This window comes from Microcebus murinus, chromosome 2 (assembly GCF_040939455.1).
Source record: "Microcebus murinus isolate Inina chromosome 2, M.murinus_Inina_mat1.0, whole genome shotgun sequence".
Classification (NCBI taxonomy): domain Eukaryota; kingdom Metazoa; phylum Chordata; class Mammalia; order Primates; family Cheirogaleidae; genus Microcebus; species Microcebus murinus.
In genome coordinates, this window is record NC_134105.1 from 19,014,161 (window position 1) to 19,041,833 (window position 27,673).

At 40.8% G+C, this 27,673-nt stretch overlaps 1 protein-coding gene across 2 annotated transcripts; it reads left to right on the forward strand.

Annotated features, from left to right (window-relative positions):
* The first annotated feature begins 897 nt into the window (after nucleotides 1-897).
* FAM76A (family with sequence similarity 76 member A) lies at nucleotides 898-27,300 on the forward strand. 2 transcript variants are annotated; one of them, XM_012750800.3, is made up of 9 exons: nucleotides 898-1,392; nucleotides 2,673-2,737; nucleotides 6,358-6,412; nucleotides 7,149-7,301; nucleotides 11,325-11,482; nucleotides 14,663-14,749; nucleotides 19,963-20,098; nucleotides 26,070-26,171; nucleotides 26,684-27,300. In XM_012750800.3, the coding sequence occupies exons 1-9, from the start codon at nucleotides 1,312-1,314 to the stop codon at nucleotides 26,768-26,770; spliced, it is 924 nt and encodes a 307-aa protein (XP_012606254.1). In that variant the 5' UTR covers nucleotides 898-1,311; the 3' UTR covers nucleotides 26,771-27,300. The 2 variants fall into 2 exon arrangements, with proteins under 2 accessions (XP_012606254.1, XP_012606255.1); XM_012750801.3 differs by lacking the exon at nucleotides 14,663-14,749.
* The last annotated feature ends 373 nt before the right edge of the window (nucleotides 27,301-27,673 follow it).

Genomic DNA, 27,673 nt, shown 5'->3' on the forward strand with positions numbered 1-27,673 from the left:
GAACCTTCATTTTCTGATTCCAGAGCCTAAACCTTCGATTAATGCACATCTTTAGGGGGAACCCACATAGCTAGACTGGGCTTTAGAAGAGAGTTAATTTTGTTGGAGCACGAAAATAGAAGCTATAGGTGCATCTTCAACTGCATTGAGGTAAAACTGTAATTAGTTCTATACAGGTGGTTGCCAGAGGCAAAAGTAATCTAAGCCCAAGAGCAGCTAAAAGGCCGGACTTGGAAAGGTCAGCACTGCAGGAAGCTTTGCCAAAGCCTCAAGAAGTCTGTCATGCCTTGGACAGCCTGTGTGAGCGCCAAGCTGGGAGTCAAAAAGAGGCAGAGGAGCCCGAAGCGCGTGGCTTCCTTCCAGGGACCAAGCCCTGCCAGGAAACCCCAGGTGGTTGCTTGCGAGACAAGCTGGAGGAGCAACGGGAGAAAACAGTAGAAAGCAGGCCTAGGCCAACTGTATCCCACTCTGAGTGTCCTCCAGGCCACGGGGACTCCTGACTATTCGTCTTATGCCTCCTGGAAGGACTGTCATCTAATATCCCTCTTCCGTAACATAGGTGTGCTCTCTCTGGGGCTCTCCTTTTCTCTTAGGAGGTCAATGACCCTAGAATCCCTTTCTTTTTAGGGGGTTGGAGGGCACCCTTCTAAGTTGCCCCTCGTAGTAGCCACTTCTTCCTTGGATGAGAGGGTTGGGTGGAACCCTCCTGCTCCGATGATGGAGGGCTTCTTTTACAAGCTCCCCACCCTCTCTGGGCTCTGGGTGGTGACAGAGTTCTAGTTCAACAATGCCACGCCCTCGGTCCAATAGCTTCCCTCGTTCTCTCAGAGGGCAGCTCCATGGAAACCAAAACATCACAACTCTATGAAGTATCGCGAGAAGCGCTGTTGCACTCGCGGCCGAGGAGAGGCGGAGCGAGGGCGGGAAGGCTGAGAAGAAGTGGGAGGAGCCTGGGCGCTTCCTAGGTTCGGGTGGGAAGACAGTTCCTCCAGGCGGCGCCCCCCGCGTGACTGCGCTTTACATAATCGCGGCCTCGCGCGTCACAGTGGCGTACTCCAGTTCAGACCGAATCAGTGTCGCCAAAAGCTCCGTGTTCCGCCCCTTCCTGCTTGATCGACGTTGAAGTGAACCAGTGAACAGGCATCTAGCACCAACGCGCCCGCCCCAGCCCGCCCGGGTCCGCCCCGGTCTGCCCGCGCCGGCCCTCCCGCCTGCCGCAGCCCGCAGCCTGCTGCCGCCTGGTTGTGCCTCAGACTGTCAGATAAAGCTGTGGGCCGGCCGGCGGGGCGGTGAGCACGGCCCGGGCCGGACATGGCGGCGCTCTACGCCTGCACCAAATGCCACCAGCGCTTCCCCTTCGAGGCGCTGTCTCAGGGGCAGCAGCTGTGCAAGGTGCGCGGGCTGGGGCGGCGGCCGGGAACTGGGAACGCAGGAGGCGCGGCCCGGAGCTCCCGGTTCTGTGGGGACGCCGGCGGGGTCCACAGGGCAGGGCGTGGCAGGCCCGCCTAGCTGAGGAGCCGCACTCACCCCGCTGGGGGCAGGCAGGGCACGTGGGGGAGTCCCGGGCCGCGTCCAGGCCCCGGCGGCCGGCGTGTCCGGGTGCTTAGCAACCGCGGGGGATTGTTCTTGGACCCCGTCAGGTCGGGGGAGGGGAAAGCGGATCTCCTGCTTGCCCTGACCGTCTACCCCGGGGATCCCTTTGGTCTGCCTTCACTGCTGCCGTAGTCTCCGTGGTTACAGACTGTGGGACCTCCTGTCCCTCCTGGGACTGAACTCCAGAGTTGGGTGCTGCTTGGGAGGAGTGTCTCGAACTCTGGCGCCTCACGGGCAATTTTCAGCCAGTCTCAGTATCAGAGGTGGCAAGGTTTTATTTTTTTAAAAGCCCCACAATCAAGCACACAGATCTTTTCAGTATCCAGTTGGTGGCCTTCGATCCTCACCCTAACCAGCTGCTGATCAGTTTTTTTTTACCCCTGAAGGTCCAACTTCTGTTTTTCTTTTTAGTTGCTTCCTTCCACTTTGCCTATTTAAGTGAATAGATAGAGGTGCTCTGAAGCAACATTTAAAAAGTCACTAAACCGGCTAAAGAGTTATGTTGAGATAGACCCAGATAATCTAGAGTTTGTGTCTCTGATTTGGATAACTCGTAATTGTATGTCCCTGTTGCCTCAGATGTCCATGACTTAACTTTTGCCACTGTTTGTTTACCAGGTCTGAGAGAACGCAAGTGCTGAGTGCCCTTTTTGGTCACAAAAAACCCCGAAACAAAACATATATATATAGTATGTATTTATTTTTAAAGAAGCTTTGTATACATAAAAAAGAATGATTTTAATTCAACACTTTCATGAGTAAGCCAGCTCAAAATCACACAGTAGCAGAAGAACCAGGCCTTAGAATTCAGGGCTTCTGATTCCCCATCTGGGGCTTATTCATGCATGTTTATTTTATAATTTATGACTAGTTTCATATAAATTCTTATTTAACTCCCACATCAACAGCACAGCAATGATGCCGACATTACAGAGGAGAAAAATAAGGCCCGGAAAGTTTAAGTGACTCACTCAAGCATAGTAGCTACGCTAGGAATAGTACTCAGGTCTTCTGCTTCCTACTGAGGGCTGTTTCCATTTGTTACTGGCTTTTAAAATTATATCCTCATTTCATTTCAGGAATGTCGGATTGCACACCCTGTTGTGAAGTGCACCTACTGCAGGACTGAGTACCAGCAGGAGAGGTAGAGTTTCCTTGACCATGAAAGATGTTAATAGGCTTTTCCTCAAAATCTGTAATTGATTGCATTTCATGTATAGACCTGTAATCAATTACATTATACACCGATTCTGTATTATACCCCGAGTCTACAGTTTCTAAATATTTCATCTGTAGTCCGTCTTCAGTTAATTTGTTTGTGGAGTGAGATACACACTGCAGGGTGTATAATAAACATATTGTTCCATTTGATTACTTAAAGTTTTGAAGTTATTTTTCAGACCCTTGATCATTTTATATTGTGGTTATAATCTTTTTGGCACAAGAAACCAATCCCATGGTATGAAATGAAGGTGTCAGCTGGGGAAAGAAAAAAAAAAGAAACCCATCCCACAATGGTAAAACATGAGCCTCACGTTCCAATATGTATATATACATAGCTTGAAGAATTTTTAAGCCCAAGTAGGTACTTTTTGAACCATAACAATCCTGGTAAAGGGTTTGTTAGCCCTAATCCCATTTGAAACTTACTTGCCTTTACACTTTCCTTGTGTGAATCTCATTTTTTAAAGAGTGAAAAACACTTAGGTATGAGTGGCCAAACATCTCTGGGGGACTTTTCCATAGCAGCAAAGTGATTTATTGGTATAGCAAGTTAGACTTTTGTGGAACTTTTATAATTTTAGGTGATACTGCCTTTAGCAGGGTGGGGTCTATTTGCTAGTTTATTTTTTTATTTTTATTTTTTTGAGATGGAGTCTCACTCTGTTGCCCAGACTAGAGTGCTATGGTGTCAGCCTAGCTCACCGCAACCTCAAACTCCCAGGCTCAAGTAATCCTCCTGCCTCATCCTCTCTAGTTGCTGGGACTACAGGCATGTGCCACCATGCCTGGCTAATTTTTTTTTTTTTTTTTTTTGAGACAGTCTCACTTTGTTGCCCAGGCTAGAGTGAGTGCCATGGCATCAGCCTAGCTCACAGCAACCTCAAACTCCTGGGCTCAAGCAATCCTCCTGCCTCAGCCCCGGGTAGCTGGGACTACAGGCATGCGCCACCATGCCGAGCTAATTTTTTCTATATATATTAGTTGGCCAATTAATTTCTTTCTATTTATAGTAGAGACTGGGTCTCGCTCTTGCTCAGGCTGGTTTCGAACTCCTGACTTTGAGCTACCCGCCCGCCTTGGCCTCCCAGAGTGCTAGGATTACAGGCGTGAGCCACCTCGCCCGGCCCGGCTAATTTTTTTAATGTATATACTTTTAGTTGTCCAGGTAATTTCTTTCTATTTTTTTAGTAGAGACAGGGTATTGCTTTTGCTCAGGCTGGTCTTGAACTCCTGAGCTCAAACTATCTTATCTGCCACTAGGATTACATATATATATATATATATTTTTTTTTTAGTTGTCCAGCTAATTTATTTCTATTTTTTAGTAGAGATTGAGTCTCAATCATGCTAAGGCTGGTCTTGAACTCCTGGCCTTGAGCAATCCTCCCGCTGTGCCTCCCAGAGTGTTAAGATTACAGGATTGAGCCACCACGCCTGGCCAGAGTTTCCCTATGTTGCTTAGGCTGATCTCTAACTCCTGGCCTCAAGCAATCCCTCTGTCTCAGCCTCTTGAAGTGCTAAGATTACAGGTGTGAGCCACAGTGCCTAGCCTTATTATCTTATTTTAATTTTAAAAAATAAAATTGTTTTTTGAAACAAAGTCTTGCTCTGTCACCTGGCTAGAGTGCAGTGGCATCATCATAGCTCACTGCAACCTCAAACTCCTGGACTCAGTGATCCTCCTACCTCAGCCTCCTGAGTAGCTGGGACTACAGGTGTGTGCCACCACATCCAGCTAATTTTTTCTATTTTTAGGAAAGACAGGGTCTCAATATTGCTCAGGATGGTCGTGCACGCCTGACCTCAAGTGATTCTCTAGCCTCAGCCCCACAAAGTGCTAGGATTATAGGCATGAGCCACTGCACCCAGCCTAATTTAAATATTTTTGACTCTGAAATTTTTCTTTTATTTAACTTTATGGTCATATTCATAGGAATTTTATGGGAAAATAATCACAAAATAGAGGATAGACTAGATTTTTATGTGAGTTTATTTTTAGCCTCAAAGTATTTAAACTGTTCTTACACATCAAACATTTTTCTATACCTCCCCAAGTGAAGGGTTAGCCTTTATTCGAAGATGTTTTTTTCCTAGGTAGCTTTATTACTTCAGGCATTTACTTAATATTATAACTGTTGGTTCTTCACAAGGCAAAGGACGTTTTTATGGTCATAGTGTCTTTTTCCCCACCCCTGAGGCTTTCATATGCTTTTACTTGTAAAGGAGAACACAGATGGATTAAGGCAAACATGGATAGAATATCTGAATTTATATTCTAAACACATACTTTATTTCTCATCTCAATTTTCTCAAGTATTCACTAGAATTAAGAATAATTAATTTTTTATACTAGTCCATTTCAGTTTAACATAATTTGAGGGTCTTCCCCATATGTGATAATTTTACTTAGTGATACTTGAGGATGTTTTAATCAGAAATAACTTACTTGCCATTGTGTTGAATTTTAATTTTTTTTTTTTTTGAGACAGGGTCTTCCTGTGTTGCCCAGGCTGTATTTGATATGCTGGGCTCACACAGTCCTCCTGCCTCAGCCTCCTGAGTAGCTGGGACTACAAGCGTGCACTACCATGCCTGGTTTTACTCTCCATTTTAACCAAAGCATCGTTGTTTTTTGTTTTTTGTTTTTTTTTTGAGACAGAGTTTCACTTTATTGCCCAGGCTAGAGTAAGTGCTATGGTGTCAGCCTAGCTCACAGCAACCTCAAACTCCTGGGCTCAAGCGATCCTCCTGCCTCAGCCTTCCAAGTAGCTGGTACTTCAGACATGCGCCACCATGCCCAGCTAATTTTTTCTCTCTATATATGTATTCGTTGGCCAATTAATTTCTTTCTATTTATAGTAGAGACGGGGTCTCGCTCTTGTTCAGGCTGGTTTCGAACTCCTGACCTCCAGCAATCAGCCCGCCTCAGCCTCCCAGAGTGCTAGGATTACAGGTGTGAGCCACTACTCCCGGCCGAAAGCCTCATTTTATTTGAGATAATAAAATTTGTAACCACAGGCCAGGCGCCAGGCGCGGTGACTCAGGCTCACACCTATAATCCTAGCTCTCTGGGAGGCTGAGGCGGGCAGATTGCTTGAGATCAGGAGTTCGAAACCAGCCTGAGCAAGAGCGAGACCCCGTCTCTACTATAAATAGAAAGAAATTAATTGGCCAACTAATATATATAGAAAAAATTAGCTGGGCATGGTGGTGCATGCCTGTAGTCCCAGCTACTCGGGAGGCTGAGGCAGCAGGATCGCTTGAGCCTAGGAGTTAGAGGTTGTTGTGAGCTAGGCTGACACCACGGCACTCACTCTAGCCTGGGCGACAAAGTGAGACTCTGTTTCAAAAAAAAAAAAAAAAAATTTATAACCACATAATGATTAAGAGTTATTGGCCAGATACTCAAACTTCTGTTAACCAGGTGTCTGGACCATATTTCACCTTGTCCCTTAGCAATGAGCAAATAAATGTCTTTGGCTTAAAGAAGAATCATTTTTTAGATGTTCTAACAAAAGCTTTGTGTCTCTTCCTTAACAGTAAAACCAATACAATATGCAAGAAATGTGCTCAGAATGTGCAGTTGTATGGAACGGTAAGTAGGATTTCTCTGAACCTAAAAGTGTACTTGGGTCTCTTGGAACCTTACCTTCTGTGGACTGTTAATGTCAATAAAATATTTTTGTTAGAATGAATAGTTATATGTAATATATCTAATACTGTACTTCAGCTTTCAAATTTAGCTAATACTTACTGTTAAGGAGTTCTCTGTTTATAGTCACTGTGCCAGGATTAAGATTATAATTTTCCTTGAGAGGTCTTTAGTGACCGATACGGAATGAGAAGGGGAAAGATGAATTAGATGAATTCTGTGATTTGACCTCTTGGTTTGGTAACAGTTGAGTATTCATTTTGATGCATGATTTTTTTTTCTCTTAGTTTTAGGATTCAGGATACTATATCCCTGAAGGTGTTCTCCCAGCATGTTTATACACTGATAATAGCAAAGACACCTTTTCAGAAATTTGGAAGCATTCGCTAGTTTCCTCACAGAGCTGGTTCTGTTGGATTTCTCATAGAAATTTCAGCATACACTCTAATGGTTTTTTTGTTATTTGTTCATTTATTTATTTTAAAATCAATAGTCCTTTGTAGAAAAATGTTTTACATAGTGTTAAGAATTGGGCTTCAATTTGATCAATATAAAAGCAAATTTAAGAAGTTGGGAATACATTTTTGCCATGATTAATGGACTAGGATTATTGGTTTTAAAAAGACATACAGTATTTTATGATAATAATACTTGACACTTTTTTTCCTCCCTCTTTTAGCCCAAACCTTGTCAGTATTGCAACATCATTGCAGCATTTATTGGCAATAAATGCCAGCGTTGCACAAATTCAGAGAAGAAGTATGGACCACCCTATTCTTGTGAACAGTGCAAGCAACAGTGTGCATTTGACAGGAAAGATGATAGAAAGAAGGTAAATCTCTGTGTTTTTCATGACTTTTTTTTTCCTTTCAGAGAAATTAAGGTGGCCCAATTCTGTTAAAAAGACATATAACAAAGAAAGATTTCCCACTTTCTTTCCTGGTTCTGTTATTAAACTGAAAGAAGACTTTCAGATTTTTTTTTCTTTATTCATCTGATGTGGATCATTATATTCTAACATTTCATGAGAATCTGAATTATAGTGATTACTTCACATAAGTGAAATGGTGATTGGTAGAATTCTATAGAACTCTGTAAAGAAGAGATTGTGACTTAAGCAAGATGGAGTGATATGACCAGTTTTACTGTCTGGCTCTTTGAATGTTTCTGTCTGTTGAAGTTAAAAATCACAAGAAGATGACATTAAAGGAAGGTTCTATGTGGAGGAGTGATGCCTTGGTCATTTTACTCTCCTGCTTAAAATCCTCCAGTGGTTTCTGGTTGTGCTTAGAATAAAATACAAATGCTTTCCATGGCCTGCAAGGCCCATATCCAGCTCTCAGTCTCATTTTCTGTTACATTTCCCACCTCTCACCTTATTCCGGACATCCTGGCCACCTTTTAGGCCATCAGACATATCAGTCTCATTCCCATCTTTGCTCTGGCTGTCCTTTTGCCTGATACACTCTTCTTCGGAGTATCATAACTGGCTCCTCATGTCAGGTCTCAGCTCAGATACTGCCTGCTCACAGAGACCTTCTTTTACTAACTCCCTCAGTAACTCTTTTATCATATCACTCTTGTTTTATTGTCTTCGTAGCATGTGACATCATGAAAAATTGTCTTGTTTATTTGCTTACATGTTTGTCCACTCCCCACTAGAATGTGATCTCTTTGTCCATCTTGTTCTCTGCTATATTTTCAGTGGTCTGGCAATGGTAGGTGTTCAGTAAATATTCATTGAATTAAAGAATGTAGTTCAGAAACTTTTTTGGCAGCCAGAGATGTTTTTGAGAATGGCTGACTCTTGCTAACCAAATTAATTAATTTATAATGGAAAGATATAACTTTCCAGTGAACAGAATACTCCTGCCTGCCAACCAGGGTACCTCTTCCCTAAATCAAGATACTAGAAAAGCTGAGTTAGTAATCAGGAGGTAGCACAAGCTTTGTAGTTCCCCAAACCTGGGTCCCATCCCACTCCTGGGGCTAGCTGAATGATCCTGGGCAAGTTCCTCATCCTCGTCATACATAGATTTCTTCATATTTCCCAATGGGAATAACAGTAGTTACTTTTCAGGGACATGGGGAAATTTAATTGAAATATGTATATAAAACACTCAGTATTGAGCCTGGCACATAATATATTAATAACTCAATAGATGGTACCTATATTATTATTAATTGGAACAGCCAAATTTTATTAAGATGATTATACTAGAATTCATTACATTTCTACTTTATTAGTGACAATCTTGTTTTAAGGGTTTGGATATTTTTAGACATTCACAATCACATGTTCATAAACTTTAAGAGACAAGAGCTAAATTTAGGGATTTAGAGTGGGTAATGTAGGCCCAGAATATGTGGATTGAAATCTTGGTTCTGTCACTTATTAGCTGTGTGACTTTGGACATGTTAATCTGTCAGTGCCTCAATTTCCTCATCTGTAAATGGGAATGATCAGCCCTCAGGGTTGTCACAAAGATCAAGTTATTATGTGTAAAGCCCTTACAGTGGAACATGGTACATGATACCATGGTACATGATAAGTACTCAATCTGTTATCTGTGATTATTTGTTTTTGATAGTTTAATTCTCAGAAGATTCTCTTTTTTATTATTTATTTATTGAGATAGAGTCTCATTCTGTTGCCCAGACTAAAGTGCCATGGCGTCAGCCTAGCACACAGCAACCTCTCCTCCTGGGCTCAAGTGATCCTCCTGCCTCAACCTCTGGAGTAGCTGGCACTACAAGCATGCACCGCCATGCCGGGCTAATTCTATTTTTGGTAGAGATGTGATCTCGTTCTTGCTCAGAGCTGGTCTTGAACTCCTGAGCTCAAATGATCCGCCACTTGGCCTCCCAGAGTGCTAGCATTATAGGCCTGAGCCACCTGCCCGCCAGGCCTGTATTTTTAAAGTTTGTTTTTAAAGGAGAACTCCTGGCCTCAAGTGATCTCTCCCACCTTGGCCTCCCAAAGTGCTGGGGGTATAGGCGTGGGCCACAGCTGGCCCAAGAGGAGAACTAGGAAGGTGAGAGGGTAGCAGCCATTGGAAGCTCTGGAGGGCAAAATTCCAGGGAGAGGGATCAGCTATGAAAAAACCCTGAGGCAGAAATGAGCCTGGTACATGGGAAGAACAGAAAGAAGGCAGAGTGAAGAAGGGGAAGGGAAAGGAAAGAAGGTTATAGAGGCAAGTAGGGGCTATAGTTAAGTAAACATAGGCCATGGTACAAAGTTTGGATTTTATGCTAGATATGATGAGAAACCATTGGGTTTGAGGGGGAGGATATGATGAGATTTACGATGAAGAAGCCCTCTGGTGATTATGTGGAAATGGTTTATTGGAAGTAGGATAATCAGTTGGGTTGGGGAGCAAAGATTTTGCTGATAAGATAAACACTTAAGATAAATGATGTTGTAGACTACCCATATTCAAGATGGGGCATGAGATAATTTCAGGAATAAGAAATGAAAGCTATAAAATTCCATAAAGTATCAGCATACTCCCTTCCCAACCTGAATAATTTACCAGCCCTGCCTGCCTAGCACCTGTCCCAGACTTCCTTATAATGGTTTTGCAGTCTGAATGCTGCACAAAGGCATCCCAGTTTCGGAGGGTGGTGGAGGCCACATTATACTTTCCTAGCTTTGTGCACTGCGCCCTGGTACAGAGGAACTTCTGCTCAAAGGAATTGACTTTTTCTAGTTCAAACAGTGCCATAGTTCACTAGGGACTAGGTTCCTGGAAGCTACTCATCCATGGTCTTTCTTTCCATCTGAGAGAAGGTTTTCAGCATACCATTTTGTGAGCCATTTTTAAGGTATTAAAACTGAACTATGGGCCGGGCGCGGTGGCTCACGCCTGTAATCCTAGCACTCTGGGAGGCCGAGGCGGGCGGATTGCTCGAGGTCAGGAGTTCAAAACCAGCCTGAGCCTGAGCGAGACCCCGTCTCTACTATAAATAGAAAGAAATTAATTGGTCAACTAATATATATATAGAAAAAATTAGCCGGGCATGGTGGCGCATGCCTGTAGTCCTAGCTACTCGGGAGGCTGAGGCAGGAGGATTGCTTGAGCCCAGGAGTTTGAGGTTGCTGTGAGCTAGGCTGACGCCACGGCACTCACTCTAGCCTGGGCAACAAGCGAGACTCTGTCTCAAAAAAAAAACAAAAAAAAACTGAACTATGATGGGGAATGGGGTTGGGCAGATGTTGGCCAAAGGATTTCAGTTACATAGGAGGAAAAAGTTTAGGAAATCTATTGTACAACAAAATGACTATAGTTAATAACAGTGTATTTTTGAAAATGGCTAAGAGAGTAGATTTTAAGTGTTCTCACCACAAAAAATGAGATGAGGTAATATATTATTAATTAGTTTAATTTAGACATTCCATAGTGTATCCATATTTTTGAAATATGTTTTGTACAGTAAATATATACAAATTTTATCAATTAAAAAATAGCCCTAGAATATAGATTTTTATATTTCATCTCTTCTTCCTACTGAGTTTTCCTTAGTGAGCACCGTGGACATATTTGTATCTTTTGAAATTGTTGTGAGAACTTTGCTCTAGTCTGTGTTTGCTAAGTTGAGGAGAAACAAAAAGCTATTAATATATAAAATTAGCAACTCATATTTATTAAGCAATTCTTTTGTGTCTGGCACTATGCTAAGTCCTTTATCTACATTATGTCACTAAATCCTTTCAGCAGCCCCCTGTGACTTGCTCAAGATCACACAACTCATAAGTGGCAGAGCTAGGACTGAACCCAGAGATTCTAGCTCCTGACGATGACACATTCTCACGCAATGCAGTACATTTCCTGTTCTTTGTCTCCTCATCTTTCAGGTAGATGGGAAATTGCTGTGCTGGCTGTGCACACTTTCATACAAACGGGTCCTTCAGAAGACCAAAGAGCAGAGGAAACACCTGAGCAGTTCTTCTCGTGCTGGCCATCAGGAGAAGGAGCAATACAGTCGCCTGAGTGGTGGTGGCCATTATACCAGGTAACCCCAAGGTGTGAGATAGGACTAGAAGTGCTGGTAGGTCAGATGTAATACTCACACAATCAGTCATGGAACATACTACCTCACATAAATTTTCCTATTTTCTCTCCAGTTACTAGCCTGTAGGAGGAAGCTCATTTGTTATATTTTATCATTCCTGGGCCAGGTGTGGTGGCTCACGCCTGTAATCCTAGCACTCTGGTAGGCCGAGGCAGGTGGATTGCTTGAGGTCAGGAGTTTGAAACCAGCCTAAGCAAGAGTGAGACCCCGTCTCTATTATAAATAGAAAGAAATTAATTGGATAACTAATATATATAGAAAAAAAATTAGCCGGGCATGATGGCGCATGCCTGTAGTCCCAGCTACTTGGGAGGCTGAGGCAGTAGGATTGCTTGAGCCCAGGAATTTGAGGTTGCTGTGAGCTAGGCTGACGCCATGGCACTCACTCTATCCTGGGTAACAAAGCGAGACTCTGTCTCAAAAAAAAAAAAAAATTTATAATTTCTGTATCTAAGGGCAAGAGAGATTTCTGTAACGTGTCAGGATTTCCTGACTTTGTTGTTTTTTTTTTCCTGACTTTGTATTGTGTCTGAAAGGTTTGTGGAACTTACTCTACTTTCACATGTAGTGTTCTCCTCACAGAATGGGTTATCTTCCTAGAAGACTGGACATTTCACTTTCTGACGGGTACAGTTTTAAAATTTATATTTGGCCAGGAGGTTAATAGATGTTCTAGGCTTGTCCTGGTGGGATATAGTCAAGAAAATGTGCTTTCATTGTTTCCAGTTTCCTTTCAGAGTCTCTGTAGTATTGTTAAGAGTGCTGGCTCTGGATGGAATCCTGGCTCTGCCAAGTTCCCTGTGGGCAAGTTTTCTCATCTGTAAAATGAGGAAAGTAATAGTGTTACCTCATGGGGTTGTTGTGAAGATAAATTATATAGCGCATGCATAGTGATTAGCTTTGTAGCTGGCATACAGGAAGTATTCAATACATTTTAGTTATTTTTTTGTTATTATTACTATTATGACTATTTAGCAAACATTATTAAGAAATCTCATGGGCCAGGGACTCTGCCAGGAATGCAGAAATGAATAGAAGAGTCATACTGCTCTCTAAAAATATGCAGTCTGGTAGGGAAGACAGACTTGTAATCAAATCATTTCAATATAATGTGATGGCTACCACAGTGGAAACATGTCAAGATACAGGCATGAGAGGCAGTAGGAATTAACTGCCTTGAGACGTAAGGGAAGCAGGCTTGGAGAAGAGCTGGCATTGGAGTCGGAGTCATCAGCTAAGGAATGGGCAGAAGCATCTAGGCTGAGAGAGTAGCATTTGGGAAGGCATGAGACTGCATGGAACCCTGAAGAGTTGTGAGTTCTTATGTTGCTGGAGTTTATGGTTGGGAGCTGGGGAATGGGAGGAAAAGCAGTTCTGCAGACCTGGTAAGGAGTGTGAACTTGATCCTAGGGTTAGTGGGAAGCCACTGAAGATATACAGGTAGGGGAGGGACTAAATCTGCATTAAAAATTAACCCTGGCCAGGACTGGGCACAGTGGCTCGTGCCTGTAATCCCAGCACTTAGGGAGGCTGAGACAAGAGGATCACTTTAGGTCAGAAGCTCAAGACCAGCCTGGGCAACATAGCAAGACTCTGTCTCTACAAAAAAATCTAAAAATTAGCTAGGTGTGATTGTGTCCTCCTGTAGTCCCAACCATGCAGGAGACTGAGGCAGGAGGATCACTTGAGCCCAGGAGTTCATGGTTATAGTGAGCTGAGATTGTGCCACTGCACTCCAGCCTGGGTGACAGAGCAAGACTTTGTCTCTTAAAAAACACACACACACACACAACAAGAACCTCATCTTCTCACTTGATGGAAAAGGAAGATGCTTTGAAGAGAGGATTATGAGAAACTTATATAATCTGATAGTACATGGCAGGAGCTGAGTGAGTAAAGGACAACCCCCAAATTTCTTACTTGGGTGAGCAAGGGGGATCCTTAAGTGAGAGAGAATAAAGGAAGAGGAGAAGAGAAGTTCAGTTTTGATAAGTTGAATTTGAAGCACCAAGAAGAATTACTTAGAGGAGCTTAGCCTAGAACTCAGGAGAGAGGTCTGGATGTGGGCCATTGGCAACACATAAGAATCACTGGGAGTAGGGATTATTTAAAATGCAGATTTCTTTTTTAATGGACACTTCCAATACCATTAAAAAATGCAGATTCCTGCTGCCCCACAAAGAGGTTAATTCAGTAGGATCTAGGGTAGAGTCTAAGAATCTACATTGTTTTATAAATATCCCAGATGATTCTAATGCAGGTATTCTAGGGAGCATCATTTCCAACCACTATGATAGGTAGTTGTTAAAACCTTGCTCTTGGATTAGAGGCAGAGAACAGAACTCTAGAAGCATTTAATATTTAAGGATAGAGAACTATCCTCTGTGTCAAAAGTCAAAGGATGACTAAGTGAGGAGAAAGTTTCAGGAAGGATGGAGTGGTCAGTGGTATCAAATACTGAAGAGAGATCATATAGGGAAAGGTCTGAAGAATCCTTTGGACTTTGCAGCTGGACATCCATCAGAGTAAAAGGATTGCATAGCAAGGATAGGCTTCCAGCTTTTGTTTTAGGACCAGTTTTGGTGAACTCATTGAGGTTAAAACTGGTTTTTAGTGTTGTTATGGGACTGAGATACCAGTAGGTTCACAGAGATACAGTGACTAGGAGTACAAATATGTTGACCTGGTTTCTAGTTTCAGCTTTTCTACTAACCAGCTGTATATCTTTTAGTAGATAAGTTAACTTTGATGAGCTGTTTCTGCAAAGTAGAGATAATAATTTATCTATACCTCACTGATGCATGTGAGACAATGTAAAAGTACTTTCTAACTGTAAGACAGATTACACTTCTTATTGAAGTTTTATTGATTCTTTTCTCATGGTTAATAGTAAAACAGGTAATATTTAATTAAGGCCAAATTTCCTGTGGAAACTATATAGCTACCTATGCATCTAGGACCTACAAAATCAACATCGTTGGTAGATTTTAATAAGCAAGAATAATTAGCTCTTGTATAGAAGAGCTGCTGTCTTACATGGTCCATTTGACAGTCTTTCATTGTGATATTTTATTAATCTTTGCTTTCTAATGTGTGTATGTCTATTTTTGCCATTAAAAGCCAGAAAACACTTTCTACATCTTCAATTCAAAATGAAATCCCAAAGAAAAAGTCCAAGTTTGAGTCCATCACAACTAATGGAGACAGGTGAGCCAGTTGGATTATGTGTGCGCATACATTTGAAATGCATACACAGTTCCTGAAACAGGAAGACATTTTAGGGTGTGCCTTGGAGCTAGTCTATGGCTGTCAGTAAACCTTTTGGGGTGCTACACTAGCCACTTCATAGCTTACAAATAAACAATATTGATATTTGTTTATAAATCTAATCTTGTCATTAAAAGATCAGAACTTGTAACTGAATTTAATAGCAGTTGAATTCAAAAAAGTGAAGAGCTGGACGCATTTCTTTGTGGTCTCTGCCCATAGCTTCCTCCAGGCAGGGCAGGAGTTGGTTTCGAGAGGCAGAACAGAGACAAGTTGGGTCAAGACAGTGTTACTAAGTTTGTGAGTGATGATCCATGCTTTCTTAACTTTCAGAAAGCCAGCCCAGTGTAGAGGCTGGATCAGGAGAGAATGAGATGCGTTTAAATTTTTGTTTCATTATTGGCCTGTCTAAATGCATATTTTTATTCCTCCCTTTCCTCTCTTCTTGTCAGCGATGCTTCACCTTACAAGCTGCTTTGTCTTAATATCCAGAGCACCCCATCTGGGTTGGTACAGTGGGCTTCTTCCCAACACTATTGGGGCCAACCATTCATTTCCCCGTTCTTCTAGGCCCAGGCATCCTGAAGTGAGACTATCTGACATACTTTTCCCTAAAATTCTTAGAAGCATTTCCATTCTGAAAACTGCCATTCACAGTTCTTCCTCCCAGCACGTGGTGGATATGGGAGCAGACCAACATACAGGTTTACCTGGACTGAATTTTGTTTATTTAGGGGAATACAAAATATCTATGAAGTTTACTCTTTTCCACTGCTTTTTTCATTAACTTGATTCCAGACTCTACAAGATGTTTATAGCTAGCTTCATTGATTTTAAACTTTAATTCAAGAAGCTTAGTTTAGGGCATAGTTGTTCACGCCTGTAATCCTAGCATTCTGGGAGGCCAAGGCGGGAAGATTGCTTGAGGTTAGGAGTTCGAGAGCAGCCTGAGCAAGAGCGAGACCCTGTCTCTACTAAAAATAGAAAAAATTAGCCAGTCAACTAAAAATAGAAACAAAAAATTAGCCGGGCATGGTGGCTTGTACCTGTAGTCCCAGCTACTCGGGAGACTGAGGCAGGAGGATTGCTTGAGCCCAGGAGTTTGAGGTTGCTGTGAGCTAGACTGATGGCACAGCACTCACTCTAGCCTGGGCAACAAACTGAGACTCTGTCTCACAAGAAAAAAAAAAAAAGAAGAGGAAGCTTAATTTAGATATTTAGATTACATGGGGGAAGGAACCATAAAGACCTTCTTTCTGGTCAGCTTTACTGTTGTCTGAGCAGCCATTCTGGCTGTTGTAAAGAAAGTAGATGTGGCACAAATTGTCCGTTGCCTTAAGGAATGAACTTTTTGAATTGCTTTATAAAGGCCTATGCCAGGATCCTTGGCTTTAGGGTCATCATTTCTGTTTTGTGCTCCTTTATGATCCAGGCTGTGTTGGAATGGTCTGGAAAAAGCTCATTCATATCCTCTAGTTTAACCAACCAATCCTTAAAGTTTATCTTCTTTTAGCTTATTTTGTTCTTGAGCTACTGTCACTATTCTTGCTGTCTGTTGCTATGGATACACCAAGCTAAAAACTCATGTTTTCGGTTCAGATGGTTTTATTGCATCTGGTCACCAGCAGTGACTGTTTTCCTCAAGTAGGATGATCCTTGACTCAGGTACATGATATTTCATGATGTCCTCTGGGAAAGAGATTAAAATATCACTTTTTCCTTAAAATGACATGCTGATTTTTAAATGCAATTTACTCTTATAATTTGAAAATTTAGAAACTCTTTTCTGCTGCCATAAAAATTATTTTCATAAATATACAAATTCTATTTCAATGTTCTTGCATTACCAATCTTAACATTCTGTTCTACTTGTTTGCATTTCTTTTTTTTTTTTTTTTTAGATGTTCATAGCACAAGATAAGTTACATTTTGCTATTGTTTTTACTTTTGTGTTTTTTCTGCTCTGACGTTACTTTGAAAAAAGCATTCTGACAATCTTTTGTTTTTTGGACAGTCCTTTTCAGATGTCATGCAAGCCAAACATTTTTTTGTGCTGCATACCTATTTCAGTTCAATTCTGTAGCAAGTATAATCAGTCTTATTATGAGATATCTATTGTTGTGACTGCCTCACAGTTTTTAATTAATCACATTCACTTTCTGAATCTACTTTTAAAATATTCATATACTTTTAAATTTATGCTCTTATTCTTTTATTTTTATTCCCCATGTCTCTGCATGTTGCTTCCTAATACTTTTCCATTGATCTTTCTGTACTACCACATTATCCTCTTATTTATTTATTTTTATTTATTAAAAATTTTTTTCTTTTTCTGCTAATCTTCTCTATATTGTTTCAATTTTAGTATATCTGCTGCCGAAGTGAGCACATCTCTTACTTATTTAATATTGAGGCATATTTGATTATTTTTCCTCCTCTTTATCTGTTAGCCTTCTGTATCATATAGACAGAACACATTATCTTAACTTTCACTAGTGGTTTTATAATTGTAAGATGCCTTATTCTTTTTTTCATATTTAGAAGATTCACAGCCTCTGTCTTGATATTTCCTAATTTGTTTGTTGAAATTATAACAAAAACTTTTCAATTTGAGGAAAATATGAGTTAATTTCTAGCTTTCTGTCCTTGAGAAAGTGTACCAGCTACTTTTTAGGCATATTTGTTTATTATTCCATAGACAATAAAAAAGCAGTCTCAACAGTGGGTGACACTGAGGCACACTTTATGGTTTATTGTTTTTAAAGGGCGTTCTTTTCTCTTCCATGTAATTTTATTTTATTCTGCCTCTTAAATGTGCCTGAAAGATCAGACTTACTTGAGAACAGACTCGAGACCAACATATAGGGTCACAGAGAAGCAGGTTTTGGCTCAATCTGAGAAAATTGTTCTTATATTAAGAGCTTTTGTAAGAGATAATAAGTTTCCTGGAGAAGTAGTGAGTTCCCCGTCATTGGAGGTATCTGGAAAGTGACTGGATTTTCTGCCTTACTAATCTAGCCATCTTTTTTCATTTCCGGCAATTCTTATTGAACCAGGAATTAGAAAGTTAGAGAGGTCAGGCCCTAAGACAGGATAGACTGGACTGGTTTGTCAACAATTTATTGGTATGGGAAGAATCCTCTCAAGAAGCAGAGAGAGCAGAGCATTGGTAGTCTTAGGGATGACAAAAAGTTACTTATACTAGTTCATTACTCCATTTCATTCATTGCTCTAGTTATGGGTTTAAATGGACTGTTAGGTTGAGGGAAGACAGGTCCTTGGTAGGTTTTCAAGCAGATATAAGGGCACTTCCAGATCTGGAATTGGTGGAGACTGTGATAGTCTTTTCAATACTTTTTCCTGCATGCCTTGTTTTATTATTTTGCAGTTACTTTTTGTTATCCAGTAATTTTGCATGTTCATCAGTTATGAAAGCATTGATTCGTTCTTTCTCTGCCATCTTTTCATATGTTTCATGTAGACTGGGGGGGGGGAGGGTTGGAATATTCCTATCAGTGGACGATGGCTTCCGATTCTAGCCATAGACATGTTTGACTTGGTAACTATGAGGAAGTATATACAGTGATAAGGCTTGCTATTTGAAGTTTTCTCCTGTGTAGAGAAATGCTGGTTATTAGGTATGGCTTAAGATAATAGGAAAGACCCAATAGCAGGGGGGAACTACAAATTGTTGCTGTATTGACATAGGCAGTATTCTAATGTATGCTTAGGAAAAACAGGTTTGTTTTACTAAAAGATTGTCCTGAGAAAAGAAAAGAGCTTCCTTTGGGAATTTTCTAGAGAAGGATGGGATTTAACCCTTTTGGTTGTGATTCCTTAACTTGTTTTGTGTCTGAGACACCTGTGACCAGCCATTGAAAGCTATGGATCCTCACCTAAAATCTACCCATTGTATGTGTAAACAAGACTGTACATGTAATTTCCTTATTAAGAGACTCTGCTGAAAGAACATAGAGGGCTCCAGTGCTATTGCTGGGAGAAATCTGTTGAAAACCCAAGTTGTGATGTGACTCTGGAGCTTGCCACCTTTTTTCCTTTCCTAACTAAATGTCACAGAATTCTTAATATTGGAAATGACAGCTGAGCACAGTAGCTCATTCCTGTAATCCCAGTATCTTGGGAGGCCAAGGCGGGAGGATTGCTTGAGGCCAGGAGTTTGAGACCAGCCTAGGCAACAGAGCAAGACAACATCTCTACAGAAAATACAAAAATAAGCTGGACGTGGTGGTGCTTGCCTTAGTCCCAGCTACTCGGGAGGCTAAGGCAAGAGAATCACTTGAGCCCAAGAGTTTGAGCTTGCATTGAACTATGATGATGCCATTGTACTCTAGCCTGGGCAACAGAACAAGACCTTATCACAAACAAACAAACAAACAAACAAACAAAAAGGAAATGACAGTCTGCAGGCTTCTTGATGTTAGGGATGGCAATCTGCAGGCCAGTTGTAGTGTGGGGGAGTTGGCTTCTTTCCCATTAATTTCATCTTTGTTGAAAAGGACTGACTGCTCTGGGCAGGAATGCAACAGCTTCTCAGCAGCTGCACCATATCACAGGGCTTTGGGGCAGAAGACAAAGAGCTGAAAGACAAGCTCTATGTACAAACTCTATGTACAAAGGTGGTAAAAAAAAAAAAAGAAAAATATTTCTTAAAACAATTTAAATAAAATTAAAAAATAAATAAATAAATAAAAGACAAGCTCTATGGGGAGCATTAAAGAAAAAGGCATGAGCTTACAGTTTATAATTTATCTGGAATTTAATTATCCAATCACAAAATTATGACTATTTCACCAGTAAATCACTGGGGATCTCTAATGGACCTGAAGTAATATCCTTGGCTCTTGGGATGTAGCATTTATTTTAGTCCTGAATGTGAAAGAAAATGCTGAGGGAATGTTGCCAGGTTGTGGTTTTGGTTGGTAGAGTTATGTGATGATCACCTCACCTGTGCAGTTCAGCAAATGCTGTCAAGTCCCACATGTATAGAGCAATGTGCTTACTGCTGGGAATTCATATAGTTTCTCCTGCCCTTGAGGACCTTGCAGTCAAGTGGCCTAGGATGTATCAAGTAGAGAAAAGTTTATCCATCCAAGTTATGATTTCCTTCCTCTACCCTCCATTTTTTTATTTAGCTTTTCCCCAGACCTGGCTCTGGACTCACCAGGCACTGACCACTTTGTCATCATTGCCCAGCTGAAGGAAGAAGTGGCTACCCTAAAGAAGATGTTGCATCAAAAGGATCAAATGATTTTAGAGAAAGAGAAAAAGGTATGGTTTAGTTAATGCCTGTCAAACAAAAATGATGCTGGGGTAAAATATATGGCATGGGACATGATGTTCACTCTGTTTAACTGATTTTTGTTAGGTACTTACCATTGACGCTTTCAGAGATCCCATGGCAAGGCTGGGATATCCTGGGGAGAGGCTAGCTGTTTGCCAGCATGACTCCTGAGATGGCGTTACTTTGGTCATTCCACTCCAGTCAAGTGCATTCAGAAAGCTGATTTTTCTCAGCACTTAGAGGGAGCTTCCACTTCTCAGAGAGGACATTTGTTAGCCAAGCTTACAGAGTTGATGAATAAAGCCCTGGTGTCCATATCTTAATTCACAGTGGGGCATTTGACAGCATACTACTCTTAGGATGAGCTGTCTTAGGAGGTTGTAATCAGAAGGTGCTGAGTGAGCATAGAGTTGGGACAAGAGGAGGTAGTTATGTAATTGGAATGTTCAATACTGTCAGGCTAAAAGAACCTGATGTCTCCATCTCTATCATGGGGATGACCATGTCTGTGGGACATTAGTGCTTAAACTATGTGGGCCAGATCTTCCTCTTCACTAGACAGCATTCCAGTAGGACCTTTTCCATGACTCTTACATGACTATGCTTCCATTGCTGACAACTCCCTTAGTAACTGACCCATTCTTTAAACACATTAATATCTTAGTTAAAATCTTCAGTGTTAATATCGTATCTTCACATAGAATATCTTCAATCTTAATATTTCTAGTACCTTAATATCCTCAGAGTAAGACCAGTCTTATTCTGGTCTGAGTCATCCTCGCTCTTTTTTATTTTGAGACAGAGTCTCACTGTTGCCCAGGTTAGAGTGCTGTGACATCAGCCTAGCTCACAGCAACCTCAAACTCCTGCACTCAAGTGATCCTGCTGCCTCAGCCTCCTGAGTAGCTGGGACTACAGGCATGCACCACCATGCCCAGCTAATTTTTTCTATATATTTTTAGTTGTCCAGCTAATTTCTTTCTATTTTTAGTAGAGATGGGGTCTCGCTCTTGCTCAGAGCTGGTTTCGAACTCCTGACCTTGAATGATCCTCCCTCCTCAGCCTCCCAGAGTGCTAGGATTATAGGTGTGAGCCACAGCACCTAGCCTGTCCTCCCTCTTTAAAATAACTTTTTTATATCCTTCCTCTGATTCATGTCCATTATTTATCTTATTTTCAGGTTCTAAATAATATCTCATTTTTCCCTTAATATAATAATAATAGCTAACTTTTATTGGATGCTTACTTTGTGCCTGCCTCAATTCTAAGTGCTTTATATGTATTAATTCATTTATTGTTATAACAAGCCTTTGAGGTAAGAGTTATAATAATTTCATAGATGAAGAATGAATATTTTCCCTCTTAGAATTCTAATTCCCTCCTCCTGATCTTTTTTTCCCAAGACTGTATGTTGTCTTGTACCAGGTTCAGAATGCTGTGATTGGTTCTGAATGGCCATCTAAGACATTTATAATGTTAAATCCTTTATGTGCATTCTTTTCTTTTCTTTCTTTTTTTTTTTTTTTTTGAGTCAGAGTCTTACTCAGTTGTTTGGGCTAGAGTGCCATGGCGTCAGCCTAGGTCACAGCAACCTCAAACTCCTGGGCTCAAGCAATCCTACTGCCTCAGCCTCCTGAGTAGCTGGGACTACAGGCACGCACCACCATGTCCAGCTAATTTTTTTCTATATATTTTTAGTTGGCCAATTAATTTCTTTCTATTTTTTTAGTAGAGATGGGGTCTTGCTCTTGCTCAGGCTGGTTTCGAACTCCTGACCTTGAGCAATCCGCCCCCTTGGCCTCCCCAGAGTGCTATGATTACAGGCGTGAGCCTCCATTCCTGGCCAGTGTACATTCTTTTCATCTAATTTCTACCTCATTTTGCAGATGAGGAAATAGCTCCAAAGAGGTTAAATAATGTGTCCAAATCACATAGCCAGTAAATGGCAGAACAAGGGATTGAACCTAAGTCTTTCTGATTCTACTGTTCTTTCTACTGTTAGGCTTTCTCCTGCCAGTAAGATGGAAGTTTGTGGGAAGAGACCTGTGTCCTTTCCACTTTACTCCATGACTGTCAGATCAAAGTGGACGCAAGTATATTCTCTTCATGGGCTAGATCAGATGGCACATAAAAGGATTTTTGTAAAATAAAGACAAAACGAACACTTGTTTCTACTGCTTTGCAGAGTTAGGGTTTTTAAAGGAGCAAAAACAGATTGTTTTCCATAGCTCTCAGGATCAAGGTCACACTTCTCAGCCTGGAACACATTCTCTTCCACATCATGCCTGCCTATCTCTATCCTAATATCCTGCCACTCTCCAGGCTCATTGGGCAGTTGAATAATCCCTCAGTTATCTCTCACTTCTCTACCTGTGCCCATGCTGTTCCCTTTGCTTGGATGCTCTTCTGTTCACCTTTTGTGGCTGATGCTACTGTACCTCAAAGCTCGGCTCACATATCACCTCTCAAATATATTAATATTATAGATGCCCCTTGTCTGTTCTCCTTGAATAGCATAGTCAACAAAAGGGGCCCTAGGGTTTGAAATTTAGCTCTGTCACTTGCTAACACTATGTATGATCTTGGTTATGTTCCTAACCCTTTCTAAACCTTGGTTTTCCCATCTGTAAAACAGCAATACTCCCCCACAGGGTTATCATAAAGATTGAATGAAGTAATGTAATCAAACAGTTTTTCTGTAACATGGTAAAAGTCCGCTAATTAGCTGCAGCTGTTATTCTCAAGATTTCACTTAAACCTTCAGTCATTTCATTGTTTTATTTGGAGGTGAGTGGTTGGAGGGTTGAACACATGAAATCTTTTTTTTAATAGATGGAATTAAATTTTTTTTTCATTTTTAAAAACTTTATTTAAAACAATTTTTTTGAGACAGTCTCACTCTGTCACCCTGGGTTCTGTGGGTAGAATGCAGTAGGGTCATCATAATTTACTACAATCTCAAACTCCTGGGCTCAAGCGATCCTACTGCCTCAGCCTCCTGAGTAGCTGGGACTACAGGCATGCACCACTGTGCCCAGCTAATTTTTCTATTTTTAGTAGAGATGAAGTCTCACTCTTGCTCAGGCTGGTCTTGAACTCCCGACTTCAAGTGATCCTCCCACCTTGCCTTCCCAGAGTGCTAGGATTACCACCTACCACTTCGAGTGAGCCACCACACCCAGCCAACACATGAAATCTTAAAAACTTGCTAGTGATTAAGTTTCAGAAGTCTCAGTTCTGCTGGGCAGAGTGGTGCATTCCTGAATACCAGCTACTTGGGAGGTCTGAGGCAGGAGGATCCCTTGAACCCAAGAATTTCAGATCAGCCTGGGCAACAAGTGAGACCCCATCTCAAAAAAAAAAAAAAGAAAGAAATGTCAGTTCAGGATTTTGTGTAATCTTCAGGAGAGCTTTAGAAAAAATAGGATATGGAACCCTGGCTTTGATTCATGCATGGATCTGTAGGAGTGACTGGATTTCATTAATTTGGGGGACAATTTAGTTACTTGATAGAAAAATATTTTTTTTAATTTTTTTTATTTCGGCATATTATGGGGGTACAGATTTTAAGGTTTCAATAAATGCCCATTTCCCCCCCTCAAAAAGTCTCCCCCCCAAAAAAGTCTGAGTCTCCATCATGATCATCCCCCAGATGGTGCACATCTCACTCATTATGTATGTATATACCCGCCCCCCTCCCCCCTCCCACCTCCCCAATACCCTATTACTGTAGTACCTATGTGTCCACTTAGGTGCTACTCAGTTAATACCAGTTTGCTGGAGAATATATCTGGTGCTTGTTTTTCCATTCTTGGGATACTTCACTTAGTAGTATGGGTTCCAGCTCTAACCAGGAAAATATAAGATGTGCTATATCACTATTGTTTCTTAGAGCTAAATAGTACTCCATGGTATACATATACCACATTTTATTAATCCATTCTTGGATTGATGGGCACTTGGGCTGTTTCCACAGCCTTGCAATTATGAATTGTGCTGCTATAAACATTCGAGTGCAGGTGTCTTTTTTGTAGAGTGTCACTGGATCATTTGGGTAGATGCCCAGCAATGGGATTGCTGGATCAAATGGTAGATTCACTTGTATCGCTTTAAGGTATCTCCATATTGCTTTCCACAGAGGTTGAACTAGTTTGCAGTCCCACCAGCAGTGTAGGAGTGTTCCTCTCTCTCCGCAACCACGCCAGCATTTATTGTTTGGAGATTTTTTGATAAAGGCCATTCTCACTGGGGTTAAGTGATATCTCATTGTGGTTTTGATTTGCATTTCCCTGATGATTAGAGATGTTGGGCATTTTTTCATATGTTTGTTGGCCATTCTTCTGTCTTCTTTAGAAAAGTTTCTGTTCAAGTCCTTTGCCCACTTTTGAATGGGGTTATTTGATTTTTTCTTCCTGATTTTCGTGAGTTCTAAGTATATTCTAGTTATCAGTCCCTTATCGGATGCATAGGATGCAAAAATTTTCTCCCATTCTGTAGGTTGTCTGTTTACTTTCATGACTATTTCTTTGGCTGTGCAGAAGCTTTGTAGTTTGATCATGTCCCATTTATTTATTTTTGTTGCTGCTGTGATTGCCTTTGGGGACCTCTTCATAAACTCTTTGCCCAGGCCGATGTCTAGGAGAGTGTTTCCAACTTTTTCCTCTAGAGTTCTAATAGTTTCATACCTTAGGTTTAAGTCTGTTATCCAGCGTGAGTTGATTTTTGTGAGAGGTGAAAGGTGTGGGTCCTGTTTTAGCCTTCTACAGGTGGCTATCCAGTTTTCCCAGCACCATTTATTGAAAAGGGATTCTTTTCCCCAGAGTATGTTTTTGTCTGCTTTGTCAAAGATTAGATGGCTATATGAGGATGGTTTTATATCAGGATTCTCACATCTGTTCCACTGGTCAATATTCCTATTTTTGTGCCAATACCATATTGATTTAATTACTACAGCTTTGTAGTATAGTTTGATATCTGGCATATTAATGCCTCCCATTTTGTTTTTGTTGCCTAGAATTGCTCTTGATATTCGGGGTCTTCTTTGGTTCCATACGAAGCGTAAAATTATTTTTTCTATATCTGTGAAGAATGCTGATGGGATTTTAATAGGTATAGCATTGAATCTGTAGATCAGTTTGGGTAGTATAGACATTTTGATGATATTGAGTCTGCCGATCCACGAGCATGGTATGGATTTCCATCTGTTTACATCCTCTGCTATTTCCTTCCTCAGTGTTTCATAGTTCTCCCTATAGAGGTCTTTTACGTCCTTGGTTAAGTATATTCCTAGGTACTTTAATTTCTTTGTTGCTATTGTGAAGGGAATTGAGTCTTTGATTTGGTTCTCAATTAGATTGTTGTTGGCGTATATGAATGCCTCTGATTTCTGTGTATTGATTTTGTATCCTGAGACTTTACTAAATTCATTGATCAGTTCCAGGAGTTTCTTGGTTGAATCTTTGGGGTTTTCTAGATACAATATCATATCATCAGCAAACAGTGAAAGTTTGATCTCTTCTGCCCCTATTTGGATACCTTTGATTCCATTTTCCTGTCTGATTGCTGTAGCCAAGACTTCCAGCACTATGTTGAACAGAAGTGGAGATAGTGGGCAGCCTTGTCTGGTTCCAGTTCTAAGTGGGAATGATTTCAATTTTTCCCCATTCAGTATGATGTTGGCTATGGGTCTGTCATATATGGCTTGTATCATTTTTAGGTATGTCCCTTCTATGCCTATTTTCTTAAGTGTTCATATCATGAAAGGGTGTTGAATTTTGTCAAAAGCTTTTTCTGCATCTATTGAAAGAATCATGTGGTCTTTGTTTTTGCTTCTGTTTATGTGGTGAATTGCATTTATAGATTTACGTATGTTGAACCATCCCTGCATCCCTGGGATGAGCAAAATATTTTTTATTACACAGAAATTTCTTTTGGTCATTCTGCCTCTTTTCCCCTTAGATTACAGAGTTGAAGGCTGATTTTCAGTACCAGGAATCTCAGATGAGAGCCAAAATGAACCAGATGGAGAAAACCCACAAAGAAGTTACAGAACAATTGCAGGTAACTCTAGTTTACTTAACTGATTATATTTTAAGTAATCATCTCCTAGATTTCTTTTTTCACAAAGTATTGACAAATCACATTAATCCTTCTTTTAGATATTTTGTATTGTTTTACTGTTGGATGTGTTCTGATCTTTTCTCCTCGAAAACAGTGGAATTAATAAATGTATTCTTTGGTTTTGAATATACCAGATGTGATTCCAGATGTCTCAATTACAAATTCTGTTTATCCAGCTCATTAAGGCACTACATGGTTTGTTTGTATTGCATAAAGCATCCTTTTGTAACAGTGTGTCCCAAGAGATTGAGGTACACTGATTAACCTCTAGCAAATACTTTCTTTTCCCTGAACAAAGTGTCAAGCCCTAGAGCTTTCTGTTGTTTTCCACTTCTAGAATTGTTCATCTCTTTCTGACCCTCTACATTGTCTGCCTTAGTATATGCACTTACTCTGCATAAAAAACATATCCTATCATGTTTAAAACATCCTTCTTATGCTGACTTTTTTAGGCCAAAAACCGAGAGCTCCTGAAGCAGGCAGCTGCCTTGTCCAAGAGCAAGAAGTCTGAGAAGTCAGGAGCTATCACCTCTCCGTGACAGACCATGAGGAGGCTCCCTAGCAATGGCAAATGGAGTTGTCCTGGGTTAGGGTTGGCGACCTGGTCGTTCTCTGGGAATTGCAGGCTTTCTTAAGAAATCTCTATTTTATTACAGTTATCCTTCTTTGTGTGATTGCAGTGGGCTGAATGGAAACACCTGGTTTGTGCTGTGTTATGACTGCATGCTTGAGTGTTTGGAGTTTCAAGCTCTCTTTCTCTTTCTCTCTCTTCTAGAACCTCCTCCTCCTCCTCCTCCTCTTCCTCTTCTTCTTCCTCTTCCTCTTTCTCTTTCTCTTCTCTCTTTCTCTCTCTTTTGGTAATACTCTTTTTTTTGTGGTAGTCACTGCTCAGTGTAATGTGCAGAATGATTTTTTTTTGGTCCATCATTGCATCCTGCCATACCCATGAGCAAATTGTTTGGCATTAATTATATACACTGCCACCTTCTGAACTTTGAAAACTGCCACCTTAAGTCTTGGTACAATGGAAGAGGCTTTCTCTCTCCAATAAACCTTTTGCTTCAGGGTATCTCTTGGGTTTTTTTCCAGATATATTATGTATGAACTTTGTACTATGTATAGCCAGAGTTTTATTTATTTTTTAAAAAAGAAACTTTTTCTTGATAAAGGAATAATGGTAGCCTAGCCAGTCCTTCTTGTAAAAGTTATGCCTCTTGAAAAAATATAGTCCTATTCTCTAGCTTTTAGTAAAAGAATCAGATCTTTTCTTTCTTGTTACCTTGGAGTCTTAAAAACTGATTGCTAAGGTGAAACAATTCAATGCATAAGTATGGAGTTAAGTGCCTTTTGGAAGATTTCTTGGAAGAATATTTAAGGAGATACTTAAGGGAGATAGCAAAGATTTGAATAGTCTGTCTTTTTAAGTAAGGACAGAAAGAAAG

Excerpts from the sequence above, each read along its gene's own strand:
- FAM76A (XM_012750800.3), top strand. The coding sequence starts at position 1,312 with ATGGCGGCGCTCTACGCCTGCACCAAATGCCACCAGCGCTTCCCCTTC. Across the intron at positions 2,738-6,357 it reads ACTGAGTACCAGCAGGAGAG|TAAAACCAATACAATATGCA; the intron begins GTAGAGTTTCCT and ends CTTCCTTAACAG. Across the intron at positions 7,302-11,324 it reads GGAAAGATGATAGAAAGAAG|GTAGATGGGAAATTGCTGTG; the intron begins GTAAATCTCTGT and ends CTCATCTTTCAG.